We start from the raw sequence: 19742 nt of genomic DNA on the forward strand, positions 1-19742 counted from the left end.
TGACAATGTCCCTGGGGGGGTGACAATGCCAATGCCATCAGGGGGGTGACAATGCCAATATCTCGGGGAGGAGGTGACAATGACACCAGGACAGTGACAATTACAATGCCCAGGGGGTGACAGTGCCACCAGGGGGGTGACAGTGCCAATATCCCGGGGAGGAGGTGACAATGCCACCAGGGGGGTGACAGTGACAATGTCCCTGGGGGGGTGACAATGCCAATGCCACCAGGGGGTGACAATGCCAATATCTCGGGGAGGAGGTGACAATGACACCAGGACAGTGACAATTACAATGTCCAGGGGGTGACAATGCCACCAGGGGGGTGACAATGACAATATCTCGGGGGGAGGTGACAATGACAACGCCCAGGGGGTGACAATGCCACCAGGGGGGTGACAATGCCAATATCTCAGGGGAGGTGACACTGGCGCCGCTCTGTCGCCTCCCCCGGTGACAATTGCGACACCGCGCTCGCCCCTCCCCCTCCCTCCCTCCCTCCCCTCCCCCAACAACCCAAAAACTCCAATTTTTTTTTGGTTTTTTTTTTCCTTTTTTTTGGTGTTTTTTTTGGGAAATTTTATTGTTTTTTCTCCCCACTCCCGGGCTGCCCCTCCCCACGCCCCTCCCCCACCTCTCCGCCCCTCCCCCACCTCCCCTCCCCCCCAAAAAAACCCCAAAAAGGGGGGAGGGGGGAGGGGAGGGGTCGCCCCTCCCCCACCCGGGCGGTACAAAACAATGAATGAATTAATTACAATCACGGTAATTACAAAGGGGGGGGAGGGGCGGAGGGGGAATCCCAAAATTGGGGGGGGGGAGGGGCGCGACCCCGATTTTTGGGGGGAATTTCCCCGATTTTGGCGGGAAATGACCCAAATTTTGGCGGGAAATGACCCCAGTTTGGCGGGAAATGACCCCAATTTTGGAGGAATTTTCCCCAATTTTAGGGGGAATTTCCCCAATTTTTGCGGGAAATTGCCCCAATTTTAGGGAGAATTTCCCCAATTTTGGGGGAAATGACCCCAGTTTTGGGGAGTTTCCTGATTTTGGGGTTTTTTTCCCAGATTTTGGGGTTTTTTCCCTCAAATTTGGGGGGATTTCCCCGATTGAAAGAGTTCCCCCATTTTGGGGAATGACTCCGACTTGGGGTTTTTTTTTCCCCGATTTTGCATTTTTTCCCCTCAATTTTGGGGTTTTTCCCCCAAATTTGGGATTTTTCCCCCGATTTTGGGATTTTTCCCCCCAAATTTGCCTTTTTTCCCCCCCAAATTTGGGGAAATCCCCCATTTTGGGATTTCAGGGAGTTTCCCAATTTCAGGGAGTTTCCCAATTTTGGGATTTTTTCCCCCAAATTTGCGGTTTTTTCCCCCAATTTTGGGGAAATCCCCAGTTTTGAGAACAACCCCAAATTTGGGGAGTTTCCCAATTCCGGGGCTGACCCCAATTTTGGGATTTTCCCCCAAATTTGGGATTTTTCCTCCCAAATTTGTGGATTTTCCTCCCAATTTTGTGTTTTTTTCCCCCCAATTTTGGGATTTCTTCCCCCCCAAATTGGATATTTTCCCCCAAATTTGGGGATTTTCCCCCCAAATTTTGGGATTTCGCCCCAATTTCGGGGAGTTTCCCATTTTCAGGACTGACCCCAATTTTGGGATTTTTCCCCCCCAAATTTGGGTTTTGCCCCCCAATTTTGGGATTTCCCCCCAATTTTGGGATTTTTCCCCCCAAATTTGGGGATTTTCCCCCCAAATTTTGGGATTTTCCCCCCAATTTTGGGGATTTTTTTCCCCCCAATTTCAGGGAGTTTCCCATTTTCAGGACTAACTCCAATTTCAGGTTTTTTCCCCAAAATTTGGGATTTTTCCCCCCAGATTTGGGGATTTTTCCTCTCAAATTTGGGATTTTCCCCCCAAATTTTGGGATTTTCCCCCCCAATTTTGGGGATTTTTTTCCCCCCAATTTCAGGGAATTTCCCAATTTCAGGACTAACCCCAATTTCGGGTTTTTTCCCCCCAAATCTGGGATTTTTCCCCCCAAATTTGGGGATTTTTCCCCCCCAATTTTGGGGATTTTCCCCCCAATTCCGGGGAATTTCCCAATTCTGGGATTTTCCCCCAAATTTCGGGATTTTCCCCCAAATTTGGGTTGGGGTTTCCCTCACTGGGGGTTCCCCTCGGGGTTCCCATCCAACCCCCTCTGCTGCAGCTGCGCCCTCAGCACGGCGTTCTCGCTCTTCAGCTCCTCCATCTGCCCAAAAAAACCCCCAAATTTGGGGGAAAAACCCAAAATTGGGGCTTCGGGGTGAGGCTGAACCCCCCCGGGATTTTCTCCCCAAAATTCCCACGGTTTGACCCAAATTTCTCCCATTTTTCCCCAATTTTCTCATCAGGATTTTCCTGTTTTCTCATAATTTGCCTCCATAATTCTGTTTTTTCACAAATTTTCCTGTTTCTGCCCCAAATTCCACCCAAAATTCCATCCCAAGCTCCCCCAATTCGTCCCATTTCTCTCTCATTTTCCCGAATTCCCCCTAATTCCACCCCAAATTCCCCATTTCCACCCCAATTTCACCCCAAATCCCCAAATTTCCACCCCAAATTCCCTCAATTTTCCCCTATTTCTCTCTCCATTTCCCAAATTCCCCATTTCTCCCCCAAATTTCCCAATTTCCACCCCAAATTCCCCTAATTCCACCCCTAATTCCCCAATTTCACCCCAAATTTCCCCATTTCCGCCCCAATTTCACCCAAAATTCCCCAATTTCACCCCAAATTTCCCCATTTCCACCCCAATTTCACCCAAAATTCCCTAATTTCACCCCAAATTTCCCCAATTTCACCCCAAATTTCCCCATTTCCACCCCAATTTCACCCCAAATTCCCACAATTTCACCCCAAAAGCCCCAAAATTTCCTCATTTCCACCCCAAATCCCCCAATTTCCCCCCAATTCCCGCCAAATCCCCACCCCACCTTTATCAATGAACCCCGTGGGAATCTCCCCGCCCACAATGGGCGTGGCCAGACCCATATAAGGACATAGCCCCGCCCACAATGGGCGTGGCCTCCCATTCATCCTCTCCCCCTCCCCCCAGCGGCCGATTTCCGCCGCGATTTTTGGGGCGATTTCGGCGATTTTCGGGGCGATTTTCGGGGCGATTTCGGGCGGGGCGGGGCCTATCGCGACAGTACCTGCTGTCGCAACAGGTCGTTGTCCATCTGCAGCCGCTCGGCCTCCTTGAAGGTTTCCTGCAGCCGCTGGTTGCTCTGGCGGAGCTCTCGGACGTAATCGCAGGCTTTGGAGAGGATGCCGCCTTTGCTCTGCCGGACATCCCAAAATTCACCCCAAAAATTAGCCTGATTGGCCCCAAAAATTAACCTGATTGTCCCAAAATCAGCCTTTGCTCTGCCGGACACCCCAAAATTGGGCTCAAAACCCCAAAAATTATCCTGATCGGCCCCAAAAATTCACCTGGTCATCCCAAAATCAGCCAGAGCCACCCTTGCTCTGCCGGATATCCCAAAATTGGGTTCAAAACCCCAAAAAATCATCCGGAGTGTCCCAAAAATTCACCTGGTCATCCCAAAATCAGCCAGAGCTGCCTTTGCTCTGCCGGACACCCCAAAATTGGGCTCAAAACCCCAAAAATTCACCCAAAATTCACCTGGTCAGCCCAAAATCAGCCCTTGCTCTGCCGGACACCCCAAAATTGGGTTCAAAACCCCAAAAAACCATCCAGAGTGTCCCAAAAATTCACCTGATCATCCCAAAAATTAACTGGAGTGTCCCAAAAATTCACCTGGTCATCCCAAAATCAGCCAGAGCCGCCTTTGCTCTGCCAGACACTCCAAAATTGGGCTCAAAACCCCAAAAATTCACCCAAAATGTAACCTGATTGGCCCCAAAAATCCACCTGATCGTCACAAAATCAGCCTTTGCTCTGCCTGACACCCCGAAATTGAGCTCAAAACCCCAAAAATTCACCCAAAATTCATCCCAAAATCAGCCTTTGCTCTGCCAGACATCCCAAAATTGAGCTCAAAACCCCAAAAATTCACCTGATTGGCCCCAAAAATTAACCTGACTGTCCTAAAAATTATCTTGGCCACTCCAAAAATTAACCTGACCCACCTAAAATCAGCCCAAATCCCCCAAATCTCCCAAATTCTCCCCAAAATCTCCACACTTCCCCCCCATAATTCCCCAATTTCCCCTCAAATCTCCCAAATTCCCCCAAAATCCCCTGAATTTTCCCCAAAATCCCCCCAATTCCCCCCCATAATTCCCCAATTTCCCCTCAAATGTCCCAAAATCCCCCAAATTCTCCCCCAAATCCCCCACATTTCCCCCAAAATCCCCCAAATTTTCCCCAAAATCCTGGAATTCCCCCAAATCCCCAGATTTTCCCCAAATTTTCCCAACCCAACCCTGTAATTCCCGAAATCCCCCAAATTTTCCCAAAATTCCCCCAAATCCCCCAAATTTCTCCCCAAATCCCCTTCTGTAATTCCCAAAATCCCCAAATTTCCCAAAATCCCCCAAATTCCCCTAAATCCCCCAAATTCTCCCCCAAATCCCCCTCCAATTTCCCCCAAAAGCCCCCAAATTTCCCCCTGTAATTCCTCAAAATCCCCAAAATTTCCACCTCAAATTCTCCCAAACCCCTAATTCCCCCTGTAATTCCAAAATCCCCTGAATTCTCCCAAATTCCCCAAATTTTCCCCAAAATCCACCAAATTTCCAAATTTCCCCAAAATCCCAAATTTTCCCAAAACCTCAAATTCCCCCAAATCCCCCAAATTCCTGAAATTACAAAACCCCAAATTCTCCCCAAATCCCCACCCCAATTTTCCCAAAACTCCCTAATTCCCCTGTATTCCCCCAAATCCCCAAATTTTCCCCAAAATCCCCCAAATTCCCCACAAAATCCCTGAATTTTCCCCCAAAAATCCCCCAAATTCCCCCCAAATCCCCCAAAATCCCCCAAATTCCCCCAAAATCCCAAATCCCCTCACCGCCCCGGATTTCCCGCTGTCGGCTCCGCAGTCAGGGATGATCTTGGAGAGCTGAACGATCCAGTTGTTGATTTTGTCACGGCGGCGGCGCTCCACTGCTCGGGGACATCGGGGACATTTGGGGACATTTGGGGACATTGGGGGCATTGAGGGATTTGGGGACATTAATGGGGATTTGGGGACATTTAGGACATTTGGGGGACATTGAGGGATTTGGGGACATCTGGGACATTTGGGGATATTGGGGATATTTGGGACGTTTGGGGACATTTGGGGATATTGAGGGATTTGGGGACATTGGGGATATTTGGGATATTAGGGGATTTGGGGACATTGGGGATATTTGGGACATTTGGGGACATTTGGGGATATTGAGGGATTTGGGGACATTGGGGACATTTGGGGACACTGGAGACACTGGGAGATTTGCAGACATTTGGGGATATTTGGGACATTGAGGACATTGGGGGACATTGGTGATATTGGGGGATTTGCAGACATTTGGGGATATTTGGGATATTTGGGGACATTGGGGACATTGGGGGACATTGAAGATATTTGGAACATTGGGGGATATTGAGGGATTTGGGGACATTGGGGACATTAATGGGGATTTGGGGACATTGGGGACATTAGGGGATTTGGGGACATCGCTGGGGACATTTGGGGACATTGGGGGATATTTGGGACATCGGGGGCATTGGGGAGAATTTGGAATATTTGGGGACATTGGCCACATTGGGGACATTTGGGAATATTTGGGACATTGAGGACATTAGGGAATTTGGGGACATTTGGGCACATCAAGGGGATTTGGGGACATTGGGGATATTGGGGATATTGGGGGATATTTGGGACATGAGGGGGCATTGGGGACATTTGGGACATTAGGGGATTTGGGGACATTGGGGGATATTGGGGGATATTTGGGGACATTGGGGGACACTGGAGACACTGGGAGATTTGCAGACATTTGGGGACATTTGGGGATATTTGGGACATTGGGGACATTATTGGGGATTTGGGGACATTGGGGAGAATTTGGGATATTTGGGGACATTGGGGGATTTGGGGACATCATGGGAACATTGGGGACAATGGGGACATTAGGGATATTTGGGGACATTTGGGACATTAAGGGATTTGGGGACATTGGGGATATTTGGGACATTGGGGGATTTGGAGACATTTGGGGACATTGAGGGATTTGGGGACATTGGAGACACTGGGGGTATTTGGGATATTAGGGGACATCGGGGACATTTGGGGATATTTGGGGATATTGGGGGATTTGGGGACATTGGGGACGTTGGGGACATTGAGGGATTTGGGGATATTTGGGACTTTGGGGGATTTGGGGACATTGGGGACGTCATGGGAACATTGGGGACATTGGGGGACATTTAGGGATATTGGGGAGAATTTGGGATATTTGGGGACATTTGGGGATTTGGGGACATTTGGGGATTTGGAGACATTTGGGAACATTTGGGGACATTGGGGATTTGGGGACATTTTGGGGACATTAGGAACCATTGGGGTTCCTAATGTTGGGGACATTGGGGACATTTGGGGACATTGGGGATTTTGGGGACATTTGGGACATTGAGGGATCGGGATCTTGTTCCTGCCCAGGTGACTCTGGAACCCCCCAGGTGACATCCAGGTGACATCCAGGTGACATTGGAACCCCCCAGGTGACCCCAGGTGACATCCAGGTGACACCCAGGTGACATCCAGGTGACATTGCAACCCCCCAGGTGACATCCAGGTGACTCTTGAACCCCCCAGGTGACACCCAGGTGACACCCAGGTGACATCCAGGTGACATTGGAACCCCCCAGGTGACATCCAGGTGACATTGGAACCCCCCAGGTGACATCCAGGTGTGACTCACCCTCGTTGTGCTGCGCTCGCCGTCGCTCGTCCCGCGGCACTCGCGGCCCTTCCAGCTTCCTGCGGGGACAGGTGTGGGACAGGTGTGGCACAGGTGTGTGACAGGTGGGACAGGTGTGTGACAGGTGTAGGACAGGTGGGACAGGTGTGTGACAGTGTGACAGGTGCGCGACAAGTGACAGGTGTGTGACAGTGTGACAGATGTGCCCAGGTGTGGGACAGGTGTGTGACAAGTGACGGGTGTGTGACAGGTGTGTGACAGGTGTGCCCAGGTGTGTCCCAGGTATCCCCAGTGCCCCCCAGGTGTGCCCAGGTGTTCCCAGGTGTGTCCCAGGTATCCCCCAGTGCCCCCCAGGTGTATCCCAGATACCCCCAGGTGTCCCCAGGTGTGTCCCAGGTGCACCCAGATACCCCCAACAGCTGCCCAGGTGTGCCCAGGTAACCCCCAACAGCCCCCCAGGTGTGCCCAATTGTGCCCAGGTGTGTCCCAGGTATCCCCAGTGCCCCCCAGGTGTGCCCAGATACCCCCAGGTGTGCCCAGGTGTGTCCCAGGTGCACCCAGCTACCCCCAACCACCCCCCAGTGCACCCAGGTGTGCCCAGGTAACCCCCAACAGCCCCCCAGGTGTGCCCAGGTGTGTCCCAGGTGTGCCCAGGTACAGCCAGGTGTGCCCAGGTATCCCCCAGTGCCCCCCAGGTGTGCCCAGGTGTGCCCAGGTATCCCCCAGTGCCCCCCAGGTGTGCCCAGGTGTGCCCAGGTAACCCCCAGTGCCCCCCAGGTGTGCCCAGGTACCCCCCAACAGCCCCCCAATGCCCCCCAGGTGTGCCCAGGTGACTCACGGCGAGTAGGCGTGGCCGTGGGGGGCGATGCCGCGCGCCGCCCCTCCCCCCGCCTGCAGCACGTCCTGCGGAGTCATCATGACATAGAACTGCCCTGGGGGAGGGGAGAGACACACCTGTCGCACACCTGGGCACACCTGGGGGCGCGGCGGGGGGGAGGGGAGCCCAGCCCAGGTGTGCCCAGGTGTGCATTTCTGCACCCCAGGTGTGCCCAGGTGTGCCCAGGTGTGCTTTATCTGCCCCCCAGGTGTGCAGTTTGTGACCCCAGGTGTGCCCAGATGTGCTTTTCCTGCCCCCCAGGTGTGTCCAGGTGTGCAGTTTGTACTGCCAGGTGTGCCATTTGTACCCCCAGGTGTGCCTTTTCTGCCCCCCAGGTGTGCCCAGGTGTGCTTTTTCCCCCCCAGGTGTGTTCCCTCCTCCCCAGGTGTCCCCAGGTGTGCCCAGGTGAGTCCCCAGGCGTGTCTGCAAGTCCTCCCAGGTGTGTCCAGGTGTGTCCCATCTCCCCCCCAGGTGTGTCCCCTCCTTGCCAGCTGTCCCCAGGTGTGCCCAGGTGAGTCCCCAGGTGTCTCCCCTCCCCCCCCAGGTGAGTCCCCAGGTGTGGTTTTACCCCCCAGGTGTGCCCAGATGTGTCCCATCTCCCCCCCAGGTGTGCCCAGGTGTCTCCCCTTGTCCCCAGGTGTGGTTTTACCCCCCAGGTGTGCCCAGGTGTGTCCCCAAGTCCCCCCAGGTGTCCCCAGGTGTGCCCAGGTGTGTCACATCTCCCCCCCAGGTGTGTCCAGGTGTGTCCCCAAGTCCCCCAGGTGTGCCCAGGTGTGTCTCTCACCTCCAGCCTGGCCCAGCGCAGGATCAGCCTGCACAGCCACTGCCCCCTCCCCCCCCCAGGTGAGCCTGGCCTCGGCTCCTCCCTCACTGCCGGGGCTGCCGCCATTGCTGAAGGGGTTCTGCAGCACCTGCCGACAGGTAACACAGGTGAGCCACAGGTGACCCCAAAATCACCTGAAATCAGCCCAAAATCACCCCAAAATCTGCCCAGGTAACCCCAAAATCTGCCATTGCTGAAGGGGTTCTGCAGCACCTGCCGACAGGTAACACAGGTGAGCCACAGGTGAGCCCGAAATCACCTGGAATCACCTGAAATCAGCCCAAAATCTGCCCAAAAATCTGCCCAGGTAACCCCAAAATCCGCCATTGCTGAAGGGGTTCTGCAGCACCTGCCGACAGGTAAGCGACAGGTAACCCACAGGTGACCCCGAAATCACCTGAAATCAGCCCAAAATCACCCCAAAATCTGCCCAGGTAACCCCAAAGTCCTCCCAGGTAACCCCCAGGTAACTCCCCCAAAATCCCACAACACCTGGGAGTCCCAAATCCCTCCAAACCTCACCTGGATTGTCCCAAATCTCACCTGGATTGTCCCAAATCTCACCTGGACTTCCCCAAACCTCACCTGGATCTCCCAAATCTCACCTGAACCTCCCCAAACCTCACCTGGATTCTTCCCCACACACCTGAGCTGCCAGGTGTGTCTGCCCCGCCCTCACCTGGGGGGTTCCGGCGAAGGTGGACACCACGCTGACCGCTGCACCTTCAGGGCCGTCCAGGGGAGCTTCGGTCACCTGAACCACCCGGTAGGTCACCTGGGGGGACAGGTGGGGGACAGGTGTGTCACCTGGGGACACCTGGGGACACCTGAGAGGCACTTCGGGGGACAGGTGTTTCACCTGGTGGCACCTGGACACACCTGGTGGGGACAGGTGTGTCACCTGTGGGGCACCTGGGGACACCTGAACACACCTGGGGACACCTGAGAGGCACTTGGGGGGGACAGGTGTGTCATCTGGGGTCACCTGGGGACACTTGAGCACACCTGGGGGGGACAGGTGTGTCACCTGGGGACACCTGGACACACCTGGCCGGGACAGGTATGGCACCTGTGGGGTACCTGGGGACACCTGAGCACACCTGGACACACCTGTGGGACACTTGGGGGGACAGGTGTGTCACCTGGGGACACCTGAGCACACCTGGGGGTCACACGTGTGTCACCTGGGGACACCTGAGCACACCTGGGGACACCTGAGGGCACCTGGGGAGGACAGGAGTGTCACCTGTGGGGTACCTGGGGACACCTGAGCACACCTGGACACACCTGTGGGACACTTGGGGGGACAGGTGTGTCACCTGGGGGCACCTGGAGGAGCTGGGAACACACCTGGGGACACCTGAGAGGCACTTGGGGGGGAACAGGTGTGTCACCTGGGACACCTGAAAACATCTAGACACACCTGGGGACACCTGAGATGTGTTACCTGCCCAGGTGAGCTCACCTGGCCGCCGTTGCTCTCGCTCCGGAATTGGTACTGCAGGTTGCCCAGGTGTGTTACCTGTTCAGGTGTGTCTCAGGTGTGTCCCAGGTGTGTTCCCTGTTCCACCAGGTGTGTTACCTGTCTCAGGTGTGTCCCAGGTGTGTCCCAGGTGTGTTCCCTGTCCCACCTGTGCAGGTGAGCTCACCTGGCCGCCGCTGCTCTTGCTCCGGAATTGGTACTGCAGGTTGTCCAGCTGTGTTACTTGTCCAGGTGTGTTACCTCTTCCCCCAGGTGTGTTACCTGTTCCCCCAGGTGTGTCCCAGGTGTGTTACCTGCCCAGGTGTGTCCCAGGTGTGTTACCTGCCCAGGTGTGTTACCTGTTCCCCCAGGTGTGTTACCTGTCCCAGGTGTGTCCCATCCCACGTGTGTTACCTGTTCCCAGGTGTGTTCCCTGTTCCCCCAGGTGTGTTACCTATTCCAGGTGTGTTACCTGTCCCCCCAGGTGTATCCCAGGTGTGTTACCTGTTCCCCCAGGTGTGTTCCCTGTTCCCCCAGGTGTGTTACCTGTCCCCCCAGGTGTATCTCAGGTGTGTTACCTGCCCAGGTGAGCTCACCTGGCCGCCGTTGCTCTCGCTCCTGAATTGGTACTGCAGCTTGCCCAGGTGTGTTATCTGTTCCCCCAGGTGTGTTACCTGTTCCCAGGTGTGTCCCAGGTGTGTTACCTGTCCCAGGTGTGTTACCTGTGCAGGTGAGCTCACCTGGCCGCCGTTGCTCTCGCTCCGGAATTGGTACTGCAGGTTTCCCTCGGCGAAGGCGGCGGGGGGCGCGGGGGGGGCGGCGACGGCGGCGACGGCGACTGAGCTCTCACCTGGAGCCCCCTCACCTGGGGAACCCGAAATTTGGGGTGTTGGACCCAAAAATATCCAAAAATAGCAAAAAATAGCAAAAAACACCCAAAATCAGCTCCAAAAATAACCCAAAATAGCAAAAAAAAATCCCAAAAATGTCTCCAAATAGCAAAAATATCTCAAAAATGTCCCAAAATAGATCTTACCTGGAGCTCCCTCACCTGGGGAGCCCAAAATTTGGGGTGTTGGACCCCAAAATATCCCAAAATACCCCAAAATTGGGGTGTTGGACCCCAAAAATATCCGAAAATAGCAAAAAAATAGCAAAAAATTCCCAAATCAGTGAGAAAATACCCCAAAGTAGACCCAAAATAGCCAAAAATGCCCCAAAAATAGCCCAAAAATGTCCCCAGAGAGTTCTCACCTGGAGCCACCTCACCTGGGGAGCCCAAAATATCCCAAAATATCCCAAAATATCCCGAAAAATATCAAAAAATACCCAAAATCAGTGAGAAAATACCCCAAATTAGACCCAAAATAGCAAAAAATGCCCCAAAATGCCCAAAAAATGTCCCCAAACAGATCTCACCTGGAGCTCCCTCACCTGGGGAGCCCAAAATACCCAAAATTTCCGGTGTCAGACCCCAAAAATATCCCCAAAATACCCCGAAATTGCAAAAACCTCCCCAAAAATAGCAGAAAATACACAAAATTGGCCAAAAAATATCCCAAAATAGCGAAAAAACATCCCCAAAGTGACCCAAATAGCCCCAAAATGTCCCAAATAGATCTCACCTGGAGCTCCCTCACCTGGGGAACCCAAAATATCCCAAAATTGGGGTGTCAGACCCCAAAAATATCCCAAAATAGCAAAAAACTCCCAAAATCAGCTCCAAAAATAACCCAAAATAGCAAAAAACACCCGAAATCAAGTTGAAAAATAACCCAAAATAGCAAAAAAAATCCCAAAAATGTCCCCACAGAGTTCACACCTGGAGCCACCTCACCTGGGGAACCCGAAATTTGGGGTGTCGGACCCAAAAATATCCCAAAATACCCCAAAAGAGCAAAAAACTCCCCAAAAATAGCAGAAAATACCCAAAATCGCCCAAAAAATACCCAAAATAGCAAAAAACGCCCCAAAAATAGCCAAAAAATGTCCCCAGAGAGTTCTCACCTGGAGTTCCCTCACCTGGAGAACCCAAAATGACCCAAAATTGGGATGTTGGACCCCAAAAATATCCCAAAAATAGCAAAAACCACCCAAAATCGGCTCAAAAAATATCCCAAAATAGAAAAAAAATCTCAAATATGTCCCCAAATAGCAAAAATATCCCAAAAATGGCCCAAAAATATCCCAAATCAGCCCAAAATAGCCCAAGAAAGCCCAAAAATACCCCAAATCCATCAAAAACCACCCCAAAAATGTCCCAAAATACCCCAAAAATGTCCCAAAACAGCCCAAAATTGCCCAAATCAACCCAAAATACCCAAAATATATCCCAAATCAGCCCAAATATGCTTCAAAATAGCCAAAAAATGTCCCAAATCAGCCCAAAATACCCAAAAAATGTCCCAAAATACCCCAAATAGACCCAAAATGTCCCAAACCAACCCAAAAATGTCCCAAACCTGTCCAAAATACCTCCAAATACCCAAAAAGTGCCCCAAAACGCCCCAAAAAGCCCCAAAAATTCTGCAAAATCAACCCAAAAATGTCCCAAACCAACCCCAAAATCCACCCCAAATCCCCCCAAATTCAAAATTTCCCCCCAAATCCCTCCTCAAATTCCCAAAAACTCACAAAATCCACCCCAAAATGCACCCCAAAAACCCACAAAATATAGCCCAAAAATCCACCCAAAATCCCCAAAATCCACCCCAAAAATCACCCCAAAACCACCCAAAAATCCCAAAATCCACCCAAAATCCCCCCAAAATCCTCAAACCCCCAAAATCCAATCCAAAACCTCCCCAAATTTTCCTCCAAATCCCTGGGATCCCAAAATCTACCCAAAATCCACCCAAAATCCCCCAAACCCCCAAATTCCACCCCAAAACCACCCAGAAATCCGAAAATTCCTGGGACGCCCTCCACCCCAAAAATCCCCAAACCCCCAAAATCCACCCCAAATCCCCAAAAACCCCCAAAATCCACCCCAAAATTCCACCCCAAATGACCCGGAAACCCCAAAATCCCCCCAAACCACCAAATCCCCAAACCCCAAGATTCCACCCTAAATCCCCCAAATCCCCAAAATCCATCCCAAAATCCCCAAAAATCCACCCCAAAATCCTCAAAACCCCCCAAAACCCACCCAAAATCCCTAAAAATCCACCCCAAATCCCCAAAATCTACCCCAAAATCCACCCCAAAACCACCCAGAAACCCCAAAATCCCCAAAACCCTCCCAAAATCCCCCAAAAATCCCTAAAATCCCTAAAATCCACCCCAAAATCCCCCCCAAAACCTACGCCAAATCCCCCAAAATCTACCCCAAAATTCCACCTCAAAACCACCTGGAAACCCCAAAAAAACCCCAAAATTCCTCCCCAAATCCTCAAAAATCCACCACAAAATCCCCAAACCCCCCAAAACCCCCCCAAAATCCCCAAAAATCCACCCCAAAACCACTCAGGACCCCCAAAAATCCACCCCAAAAGCCTCCCAAATCTACCCCAAAATCCACCCCAAAACCCCAAAATCTACTCCAAATCCCCCAAAGACCCCCAAAATCCCTAAAATCCACCCCAAAACCCCCCAAATCCACCCCAAAATCCCCAAAAATCCAATCCAAACCCCAAAATCCACCCTAAAATCCACTCAAAATTCACCCCAAAACCCACCCAAAATCCCCAAAATCCACCCAAAACCCCCCAAAATCCCCCCAAATCCCCAAAATCCACCCCAAAAATCCAATCAAAATCCACCCCAAAACCCACCCAAAACCCCCAAAATCCCCAAAATTCACCCAAAAAATCCACTCAAAATCCCCAAAACCCTCCCAAAACCCCCCAAAACCCCCCAGAACCCCCCAAAAATCCCCAAAATCCCCCAAATTCGGGGTCTCCCCTCACCCTCCTGCAGCTCCACGCCCTCCTCGGCCTCCTGAGGCTTCTCGTGACTGGAATTTGGGGAGAGGGCAAAGGTCACGACCCCCACCCCAATTTTGGGGGTCTTCCCCAAATTTTGGGGTCTCCTTCACCCTCCCTCCCCAAATTTCAGGGTTTTTTCCCCCCAAATTTTGGGGTCTCCCCCTCCCCAAATTTGGGGGTCTCTTTTCCTCCCCCTCCCCAAATTTTGGGTTTTTTTCCCCCAAAATTTTGGGGTCTCCCCCTCCCTAAATTTGGGATTTCCTGTCCCTTCCCCAAATTTTGGGGTCTTTTTCCTCCTCCCTCCCCAAATTTCGGGGTCTTCCTCGCCCCCTCCCCAAATTTTGGGGTTTTTTCCTCAATCCCAAATCTCCCCCAACCCCAATTTTGTGGTTTTTTTCCCCCAAATTTTGGGGTCTCCCCCTCCCCAAATTTGGGGTTTTTCCCCCAAATTTGGGGTCTCCCCTCCCAAAATTTTGGGGTCCCTGTTCCTCCCTCCCCCTCCCCAAATTTGGGGGTTTTTTTCCCCCAAATTTTGGGATCTACCCATCCCAATTTGGGGTCTCCCCCTCCCCCCTTTTGGGGTCTTTTTTCCCCAATTCGGGGGTCTCTCCTCCCCAAATTTTGGGACCTCCCCCTCCCCAATTCGAGGTCTCCCCTCCCCTCCCCAATTTTGGGATCACCCCCTCCCCAAATTTTGGGGTCTTTTTCCTCCTTCCCCTCCCCAAATTTGGGGTATTTTCCCCCCAAATTTTGGGATCTCCCCCTCCCCAATTTTGGGGTCTCCCCTCCTTCCCCCTCCCCAATTTTAGGAATTCCCCTCCCCAATTTTGGGATCTCCCCCTCCCCAATTCGGGGGTCCCTGTTCCCCTCCCCCTCCCCAATTCGGGGGTCTCTCCCTCCCCCCTTTTGGGGTCTCTTTTCCCCAATTTTGGGATCTCCCCCTCCCCAAATTCGGGGGTCTCTCCTCCCCTCCCCCTCCCCAATTCGGGGGTCTCTCCTCCCCCTCCCCAGTTTGGGATCTCCCCTCCCCAATTTGGGGTCCCTATTTCGTCTCCCCCTCCCCAAATTCGGGGGTCTCTCCTCCCCTCCCCCTCCCCAAATTTGGGGGTCTCTCCTCCCTTCCCCCTCCCCAATTCGGGGGTCTCTCCTCCCCACCCCCTCCCCAAATTCGGGGTCCCTGTTTCCCCTCCCCCTCCCCAGTTCGGGGGTCTCTCCTCCCCTCCCCCTCCCCAAATTTGGGGTCTCTCTCTCAGCTCACCTGGGGGCAGCAGAAGCCGCGGCCGACTCCAGCCCGGGGTCCAGCATGTCCATGGGGGGGGGAGGGGGGATGTCGCGATATTCGGGGGGGGGTCGCGATACGGGGGAGGGAGGAGGGGCGACCCCGGCGAGCGGCGTGGGGGAGGGGAAGGGGGAAAGGGAAGGGGGAGGGAGCGGATCTCCCCGGGTTGGGGGGAGGGAGGGTGGGGAGGGGAGCGGGGTGGATTTGGGGGTGGGGGGAGGGTGGGGAGGGGAGAGGAGGGGGAGGACGATTTTTTTTGGGGTTTTTTTTTTTTCCGGGCTCCGGTCACGAGGCCAAACAGCGTCACGTGCGGGCCTTTCCCCTCCCCCACCCCTCGCGCGGGGAGGGGGGGTCTCCCCTCCCCCTCCCCCCCCCTCCCACCGCCCGGAGCGCCCCTCCCCCCCGGGTTGTCCCCCCCCTCCCCCCGCGACTATCGCGACTTCCCCGATGGCGGCGATGGCGGGGCGAAGGCGACAGCGGGCCGAGCGCGGGGCGGCGGCGGGGGGGGAGGGGCGGGGAGGGAGGGAGGGAGGGGGGAGGGGCGGAGGGAGGGGGGAGGGGCGGAGGGAGAGGCCGGAAGGGGGAGGGGCGGAGGGAGGGGGGGAGGGGAAGGAAGTTCCGGGTGTTGGGAAAGGGGGGAGGGGCAGGAAGGGGAGGGGATTGTGGGGGAAAGCGGAGGAGGAAGTGGGAAGTGAGGGGAAAAATGGGAAAAATCGGGAAAAATGGGGGAATCGGGAAAAATGGGGGAATCGGGAAAAATGGGGGAATCGGGGAAATGGGGGAATCGGGGAAAATGGGGGAATCGGGAAAAATGGGGAAATTCAGAATTGTGGGGAAATTGGGGGAAAATCGGGAAAAATGGAGGAATCGGGAAATTGGGGGAAATTGGGGATTGTGGGGAATCGGGAAAAAGGGGGAAATTGGGGAGAATCGGAGAAATTCGAAAATCGGGGTAAGTGGGGGATGGAGGGAAAATCGGGAAATTGGGGGAATTTGGGGGGAAAAATGGGAAAATTGGGAAAATTAGGAAAAAAGGGGAAGCGGGAAAAAGGGGGAAATTGGGGGGAATCGGAGAAATTCGGGAAAAACGGGAAAAATCGGGGAATGGAGGGGAAATCGGGAATTGAGGGGAAATCGGGGAAAATCGGGAAAAACGGGGAGAATGGAGGGGAAATCGGGAATTGAGGGGAAATCGGGGAAAAGGGGGGAATCGGGAATTGAGAGAAAATCGGGAATTGAGGGGAAATCGGGGAAAATTGGGAATTATGGGGGAATCGGGAATTGTGGGGAAAATCGGGAATTGGGGGGAAATCGGAGAAAATCGGGAAAAACGGGAATTGAGGGGAAATCGGGGAAAATGGGGAAAAATCGGGAAAAATGGGGGAATCGGGAATTGAGGGGAAATTGGGGATTGTGGGGGAATCGGGAAAATGGGGGAAATTGGGGGAAATCGGAGAAATTCGGGAAAAATCGGGGTAAGTGGGGGATGGAGGGAAAATCGGGAAATTGGGGGAAAATCGGGAATTATGGGGGAAATCGGGAATTGCGGGGGAATCGGGAATTATGGGGGAAATTGGGAATTGTGGGGAAATTGGGAGAAATCGGAGAAATTCGGGAAATATCGGTGAAAATGCGGAATGGAGGGGAAATCAGGAATGGAGGAGAAATCGGGAAAAACTGGGGAGATCGGGAATTGAGGGGAAATTGGGGAAAATTGGGAAAAATGGGGAAAGTCGGGAATGGAGGGGAAATTGGGAGAATTCGGGAAAAACGGGAATTGAGGGGAAATCGGGGAAAATCGGGAAAAATGGGGAATGGGGGGGAAATCGGGAAGTGAGGAAATCGGGAAAAATAGGGAATTGGTAATTGTAGACAATCGGGAATTGGGGGAAAATTGGGGGAAATTGGGGAAAATCAGGAAAATGGGGAAAAACGGGGAAAATGGGGGAATCGGGAAAAACCGGGGAGAATCGGGAAATTGGGGAAAATTGGGGGGAAATCGGGAATTGAGGGGAAAATCGGGAGAAATGGAGAAAATCGGGAATTGAGGGGAAATTGGGAAAAACCGGGGGAAGTCGGGAATTGAGGGGAAATGGGAGAAAACCGGGAATTATGGGGGAATCGGGAATTGTGGGGAAAATCGGGAATTGTGGGGAAATCGGGAAAAATGGGGGAAATCGGGAATTGTGGGGAAAATCGGGAATTGTGGGGAAATCGGGAAAAAGGGGGGAAATCGGGAATTGAGGGAAAATCGGGGAAATTGGGAGAAAATGGGGAGAACTGGAAAAAAATGGGGGAATTGGGAATTGAGGGGAAAATGGGGAGAATCGGGAATTATGGGGGAAAATGGGGAATTGAGGGGAATTGGGGAAAACTGGGGAAATTGGGAATTGTGGGGAAATCGGGAAAAAGGGGGGAAATCGGGAATTGAGGGAAAATCGGGGAAATTGGGAGAAAATGGGGAGAACTGGAAAAAAATGGGGGAATTGGGAATTGAGGGGAAAATGGGGAGAATCGGGAATTATGGGGGAAAATGGGGAATTGAGGGGAATTGGGGAAAACTGGGGAAATTGGGAATTGTGGGGGAAATCGGGAAAAAATGGGGGAAAATGGGGAATGGAGGGGAAATCAGGAATTGAGGGGAAATTGGGAAAATCGGGAGAAATCGGGAATGGAGGGCGAATTGGGAAAATCTGGAGAAATCGAGAATTGCGGGGAAATTGGGAAAAATGGGAGAGAATTGGGAATTGAGGGGAAATTGGCAAAAATGGGGGAAATTGCGAATTATTGGGAATTGCAGGGAAATTGGGAAAAAGGGGGAGATTCGGGAAATTGGGAAAAAGGGGAATTAGTGGGGAAATCCCGGCAGGATTGGGGAAAAAGGAGGAAAATGGGAAAATCTGAGAAAATCGGGAAAAAATTGGGAATTATTGGGAAAAAAATGGGAATTATTGGGAAAAATTGGGGGGAAATTGGGAATTATTGGGGAAAATTGGGAAAAAATTGGGAATTATTGGGGAAATTGGGGAAAAATTGGAAATTATTGGGGGAAATTGGGAAAAAATTGGGAATTATTGGGGAAAATTGGGAATTATTGGGAAAAATTGGGAATTAAATTGGGGAAAATTGGGAATTATGGGGGAAAATTGGGAATTAAATTGGGGAAAATTGGGAATTATGGGGGAAAATTGGGAATTATTGGGAATTACTGGGGAAATTGGGAATTATTGGGGAAAATTGGGAAAAAATTGGGAAAAAATTTGGAATTATTGGAGAAAAGTGGGAATTATTGGGAGAAATTGGGAATTATTGTATAAAATTGGGAATTATTGGGGATTATTGGGGAAATATTGGGGAGAATAGGGAAAAAAGGAGAAAAATGGGAAATATTTGGGGAAAGTCAGGAAAAGTCACCAAAGAACAGGGAAATTTCAGGGAAAATTGGGAAATTCCAAGGAAAATCGGGAAAAATCCTCCAAGAATGAGGAAAAGACTCCCAGGAGGTGGAAAATTCCTTATAAATTATGGAAAATCCTCAAGAAATCCCAGAAATCCTCAAAAAAATCCCAGGAAATTCCCTGTGGGTCGTGGAAATCATTGAGAAATTCTAGAAATTCCCTTTAAATCACAAAAAATTAAAAAAAAAAATTTCTTATAATCCCCAGAAGTTCCCTGAAGATCCCAAAAAAAATGTGTTACAAATTGAAAAATCTCCCTAAAGAATCTTGGAAATCTCGTGGAAAACTACAAATTGTGGAAATTTCTTGTAGATTCCCAATAATCCTCTATAAATCCCAAAATTTTTTAATAAATCCCCCAAACCCCTAATAAGTCCAAAAAATTTCCCATAAATAAAAAAAAAATTCCCCCAAAATTCTCGACAAATCCCAAATCTTGAAATACTCCCAAAAAAAGAAAAAAAAAGGTAAAAATCCTCATTAAATCTCAAATAAATCCCAGAAAAGCCCCATGAACCCCAAAAAATCCCCCCAAAAATCCTTCATAAATCCCAAAAAATTCCCAATAAATCCTTGATAGCTCCCAAAAAAATCCCCCCAAAAATGCCTCATAAATCCCAAAAAAAATCCCCAAAAAATCCCAATAAATTAAAGAAAATAAAAAAAAAAACCCAACAAATAAATCCCCAAAAATCCCAAAAAAACCCGAAAAAGTCCCAGTAAATCCCAAAAAATCCCCAAAAAATCCTAAAAAAATCCCAAAAAAATTCCCCAAAAATAAAAAAATCCCCCCAAAAAATCCCCAAAATGCCTCATAAATCCCAAAAAAATCCCCAAAAAATCCCAATAAATAAAAAAAAAAAAATCCCCCAAAAATCCTTTATAAATCCCAAATAAATAAAAACAAAAAATCCCAATAAATGGCTGATAGCTCCCAACACCCCCCAAATGCCTCATAAATCCCCAAAAAAATCCCCAAAAAATCCCAATAAATCCCGAAAAAAT

The 19742-nt window shown here is 51.3% G+C and overlaps 1 protein-coding gene and 1 long non-coding RNA gene across 4 annotated transcripts; one reads left to right on the forward strand and one right to left on the reverse strand.

Annotated features, from left to right (window-relative positions):
- Positions 1-1336: 1336 nt before the first annotated feature.
- USF2 (upstream transcription factor 2, c-fos interacting) lies at positions 1337-15358 on the reverse strand. 3 transcript variants are annotated; one of them, XM_085044729.1, is made up of 11 exons: positions 15259-15358; positions 13983-14029; positions 10815-10939; positions 9292-9387; positions 8574-8700; positions 7751-7844; positions 6913-6971; positions 5016-5110; positions 3192-3320; positions 2114-2248; positions 1337-1439 (listed from the first exon to the last, which is right to left on the reverse strand). In XM_085044729.1, the coding sequence occupies exons 1-10, from the start codon at positions 15309-15311 to the stop codon at positions 2159-2161; spliced, it is 915 nt and encodes a 304-aa protein (XP_084900855.1). In that variant the 5' UTR covers positions 15312-15358; the 3' UTR covers positions 1337-1439; positions 2114-2158. The 3 variants fall into 3 exon arrangements, with proteins under 3 accessions (XP_084900855.1, XP_084900856.1, XP_084900854.1); XM_085044730.1 differs by lacking the exon at positions 1337-1439 and adding an exon at positions 11700-11714 and having other exon boundaries at positions 2071-2248; positions 10815-10924; XM_085044728.1 differs by lacking the exon at positions 1337-1439 and having other exon boundaries at positions 2071-2248.
- LOC146423564 (uncharacterized) lies at positions 10513-10816 on the forward strand. Its single transcript, XR_014847519.1, has 3 exons — positions 10513-10590; positions 10644-10718; positions 10770-10816. It is a non-coding gene; the product is annotated as an uncharacterized LOC146423564 (long non-coding RNA).
- Positions 15359-19742: the final 4384 nt, after the last annotated feature.

This window comes from Lichenostomus cassidix, unplaced genomic scaffold (genome assembly GCF_008360975.1).
Source record: "Lichenostomus cassidix isolate B80296 unplaced genomic scaffold, HeHo_3.0 HiC_scaffold_37, whole genome shotgun sequence".
NCBI classification, from domain to species: Eukaryota; Metazoa; Chordata; class Aves; order Passeriformes; family Meliphagidae; genus Lichenostomus; species Lichenostomus cassidix.

Excerpts from the sequence above, each read along its gene's own strand:
- USF2 (XM_085044729.1), bottom strand. The coding sequence starts at position 15,311 with ATGGACATGCTGGACCCCGGGCTGGAGTCGGCCGCGGCTTCTGCTGCC. Across the intron at positions 7,845-8,573 it reads TGCGCTGGGCCAGGCTGGAG|GGCAGTTCTATGTCATGATG; the intron begins GTGAGAGACACA and ends CCCCTCCCCCAG. Across the intron at positions 2,249-3,191 it reads ACGACCTGTTGCGACAGCAG|ATGGAGGAGCTGAAGAGCGA; the intron begins GTACTGTCGCGA and ends TTTTTTGGGCAG.